The sequence below is a fragment of the Populus alba genome, chromosome 1 (genome assembly GCF_005239225.2).
Source record: "Populus alba chromosome 1, ASM523922v2, whole genome shotgun sequence".
In the NCBI taxonomy this organism is placed as follows: Eukaryota; Viridiplantae; Streptophyta; class Magnoliopsida; order Malpighiales; family Salicaceae; genus Populus; species Populus alba.
Window position 1 is genome coordinate 41,073,727 of NC_133284.1, and position 4,434 is coordinate 41,078,160.

The following is a 4,434-nucleotide window of genomic DNA, read 5'->3' on the forward strand; positions in this document are numbered from 1 at the left end:
CATTTTGATATATTTTTAAGTAAAAATTACTTTGAAAAGTAACCACAACCACACTCCTAAATTTAGAGTCCTAGTTAGACTACAACTCTTCGAAAAGACTTAAAGTGTAACTAAAGTTTGAGATATGGTTGATAGGTTATGTTATTTGGATACGAAATTAGTTGGGTTTATAGACCTTAAAAGCCTGCATGCTAGGTATTAGGTTTTATTATCTATATGGGCTTATAAATCATATGTTATAGCCTTGTGATGTGAACTTTGTGAATATAAAAATTCAAAAATTCACAATGAAATTTACTCTTTTTAAAAAAACTAAGATTATATTTAGAATTGAGTATGACACAATGATAACTTGTACGGAGACACCAAGACCATAAGTAACCAAACCCCCACCCAAATACATATAAAAATATGCAAATAAAAAGTATATAATATATTATGAAGCTGGTTAATTCTTCAATAAATTAGAGTAGTTAATGGGGAAAAAAATATGAGTAAAATCTTTCACACACAATAATAATTACTGAAATCAAAATATGTACCTAAAAATATAAATACAAGATAAATAATCATATTTATAATTAAGTAAAAAGTCTCAAATAATGATGAAAAAATAATAAAAGAGTTTTAAATAAAATAGAAAAAATAATTATAAATTAACTAGGAAATTAATGTAATTCTCGCACAGTATCTTATGGAATTTATCACAAGGCCTTTCTGATTTTTAATTGCCTAAAATTTTAACCCAATATAAAACAAGATCTCTAAAAATATCTAGTAAAATTTCAGCTCGATGCAACAATCGAATAAACAAATATATTTGTTAGAGTAAAATTATGTATTGAAACAAATAAGCCCAAAACCACTTCTAATACCAAAATTAATTACCCGCCATTACAAAATAATTAGGCTTGTATTGTAGATGAATTAGGCCCTTCTTGCACATAGACTAGATTGACTAATGTTTGATCATCACTTATTGAAGTTGTAATTTTATTGAAATTCACTTTAGCTCATATACTCTAAATAAACTCATTAAATACATTTTGAGCTTCTTTACCCTATATCTTGTAATTGGTCCAATTAGAACTTACAATGAATTTTTTGATGCAGTCTTAACCATATCATCTCATTTCTCTTTAAAAGGATTTGTCTATGAATTACAAAGGTGATGGTCTCATGGGGTCCATGTAAAAAAAAAGGAGGAATGCCTCCTTGATGCTTGAATTGAATATGTAAATATTTGATATTGGGATGAAAATATTATTTATTAAAAATTTAATTTTTTTTAAATTATTTTTTTTAATTTTAAATTGTTTTGATACGTAGATATCAAAAATAAAATTTTAAAAATAAAAATAAATATTATTTTAATATATTTCTAAATAAAAAATATTTTAAAAAATAATCACTACTGCAATATTAAACCCTACATATATTATCCATCTTTCTTCTTAATTAATCCTAGCTGGAAGGCTTGGATGTTGATGTTATTAACTTGTCAACAATATACGGGCCTAAGTCCTAGCTAGCATTTTAAATTTACAAATATACTTAGAAACAAATAAAGAACTCAAGCTCAAAGACTAAGAATATAACTCCTAAATAGCACATTTGAAACAAAAAATTGCCAATAAAATTATCTTTTTAATTTTATTTTTATTTGTGAGATTTCAAAAATAATTTTGTTGATTGAGATGCCATTTCCTCCTCGCTATATATGATTGTAAAAGGATAATGACAAGGATCATGCATGCAATATCCCTTTCCCAAGATATGTAAATGTCTTCCATGGTATTAGTATAGAGATGGTCAAGGCATAAACTTCACTGCTATAAACCCATCAATACCTCCAGCTACACAACAACCTCTACTAATCATAAATTAGGACAAAAAAATAAAAATCAAGAAAGAAAGAAGAACAATGAAACAACGATAAAGTAGTAGAAAAAGACAGCATGCCACCAAAGCTTCAAGCTCTCAAATCTAGCTCCACCGCCAGTGGTGGCTTACACTGACACTGCCAAAAGGAAGAAGGCGAAGTGTTGTAGCCTCATGAGGCCCACATGCCTCCCCTCCCCGCCAATAAACTTAACGACATGTTGAAAACCAAGCTATCTAGCTAGAAATGAAAAAAAAAAATTAAGGGCAAAAAAAGATCAAAACTTTTTGACATTGTTCTCCTTCTGTAAATGGAGGTGACTTCCACCGCTAACAACATGAGGAAAAAGAAGAAGTGGTGCTTCCTGGGGACTAGTCGACACCTCCTCTCCACATGGTTTAGCTGAATGGTGCGACGTAATCCGAGTCACCGCTGCCAACTTGTGCAACACTATTCCAACGTTGTTTCTCCACTTTCGCTAACTATTTTTGCCTATTCTGGTCCACCACATCCACTCCAAAAGATCTATTTCAAATCTAAATATTTTATGAAATATTATTTTGATTTATGGTTGCTTTAGATATGTATTTATGATGAAATTGTTGGATTTGAACAAACTTTAAGATTAATTGTGTATTTATGTGAACGTTTTGATTTGTTAATGTGTTTTTTAACATGTTGTATTTTGTATATAAATTTGCATTGTGAATATATTTAATGTGTTTCAAGTCTTTTTAGTTTTTGCACATCGAGGCCAAATCTTTAAAAGTTTGCATTTTATTTATGTTTGATGTTCCTTTGTGTTATTTATGTATAAGTTTACTTTGTCATAAAATAATAATGTTCACTCATACATTTATTCATTCGTACTGGGTTTATAACTTGTTTATAAAACTAGTCAAGGGTTTAGCTCATATTAAAAAGCCTTTATAGACCAACATTCCATAATCCTTTTAAAAATTATATATTTTTTTAAATGGATGTCAAAAATTAATTTTTTTTGTTATTCATTTATAGCATTTGAGGAGATAAATAGACTGCTATGAACAGTGCAATCACTGTTGTCTCTGTAAATTTACATATGGGAGCTAAGACATGATCTTGGTTGCATGGAGATTGTGTCAAGGGCATCAATTACTGCTGTCTCTTAATTACATGATCCAGTAGGAAACAAGTCAGGTCTTTATTTAAGATCAACATGAACAAGAGGAGATCCATGAAAATGGATTCCAATAATGAATAGATAAAACTCGAGTCTCTCATGAAACTCTTGTGAGCAGAAAAATTTGTCAATGCGGAGTAATTGTCCCTCAACATGCAGCTCTTCTGGCACCAAAAAACCCACTGCTGAAACGCTCTATTCTTCTGCTAAAATGAGAAATGATCTTCTCACTGTAGCCATAAACGTCCTGAACTTGTGTTAATTAGTTCAGGACGTTTATGGCTAGGAAATTACTGACACTGACATGAACTTGTGTTAATTAGTTAATGCAATTAGAGTTAGCTTAAGTGGTAATTAAAGTGAACAAGTGTAAGGAAGGTGTGTTGATTCTGTATGTATAAATAGGGTTGAATGTTTTGCAAGGAACTATAAGAGAGAGAGAAGAGTGAATTAAAAGTTCAGCAGTTTTAGGGACGACTCTCCCTTATTCATAGCTGACTCTGCAGAAAAATTGCAGACTTGTGTTTTCCTTGAAGACCTGCACTTTTGTTGTTTATTCCTTGAAGTCCTGCACTTTTCACTCTGGGACGTGGCAAGATCTGCTGATCTCAGACCATTAAAACCATAGCAGCTGTGCAAGTGGAAGCACCACGGTAGCCATACCAAACAATGTTCCAGCACCAAATGGGATGAATTTAAAATCAATCCCCTTATAATCCATTGACCTATCAAGAAATCTCTCTGGATAGAATCTCTCAGGCTCAGTCCAGTTAATGGGTTCCCTCCCAATTACCCATATGTTCACAATAACTCTGGATTGGGCAGGCATGTCGAAACCAATAATCTTACAAGCCTCTTTGCTTTCTCTTGGAAATAGTAAAGGAATTGGGGTATGTTCAAGAGGTTCTTAGACAAGCAACTATAAGCAGTCCAGTTTGTGAAGACCTGCTTCATCAACATCTGCGAAGACCTGCCTGGCTTCTGCTTGTGCCTTTTCCGTTACTTTTGGATGTTTTACCATTTCTGTTTTGCCCATTCTACCGTCCTAGATGGCGTCTCACTACCAGCAACGAACATGTCCTGAAATTCAATTATTGTCTTATGCCAGACAGTTGTACACCATTTACTGTAGAACCATACAACATATTTTATAGACAAGTTTATTGGCTCATGCTCCATTTAAGGTTGAATATTTTTTTCAGTAAAACAATAATATGCTAACTTTTCTAATATGTTTTTTTACAAAAAAAAATTTAATAAAAAAAATCAAAGAGTTTATACCTGCATTTAATTAAATAAATCAAGAACTATTTGTGAAAATAAATATATAAAAAAATCATTAATGATAACTAAAGACTAAACTAGAAAAATCAAGAGATAAATATATATC

The 4,434-nt window shown here is 31.2% G+C and overlaps 1 protein-coding gene across 1 annotated transcript; it reads right to left on the minus strand.

The window, feature by feature from the left end:
• Positions 1 to 3,660: 3,660 nt before the first annotated feature.
• On the minus strand, positions 3,661 to 4,080 carry LOC140955251 (desmethyl-deoxy-podophyllotoxin synthase-like). The gene is made up of 2 exons (XM_073407362.1): positions 3,990 to 4,080; positions 3,661 to 3,908 (listed from the first exon to the last, which is right to left on the minus strand). The coding sequence occupies exons 1-2, from the start codon at positions 4,078 to 4,080 to the stop codon at positions 3,661 to 3,663; spliced, it is 339 nt and encodes a 112-aa protein (XP_073263463.1).
• Between the last annotated feature and the right edge of the window lie 354 nt (positions 4,081 to 4,434).

Excerpts from the sequence above, each read along its gene's own strand:
- LOC140955251 (XM_073407362.1), bottom strand. The coding sequence starts at position 4,080 with ATGGGCAAAACAGAAATGGTAAAACATCCAAAAGTAACGGAAAAGGCA. Across the intron at positions 3,909-3,989 it reads CGCAGATGTTGATGAAGCAG|AAAGCAAAGAGGCTTGTAAG; the intron begins GTCTTCACAAAC and ends TATTTCCAAGAG.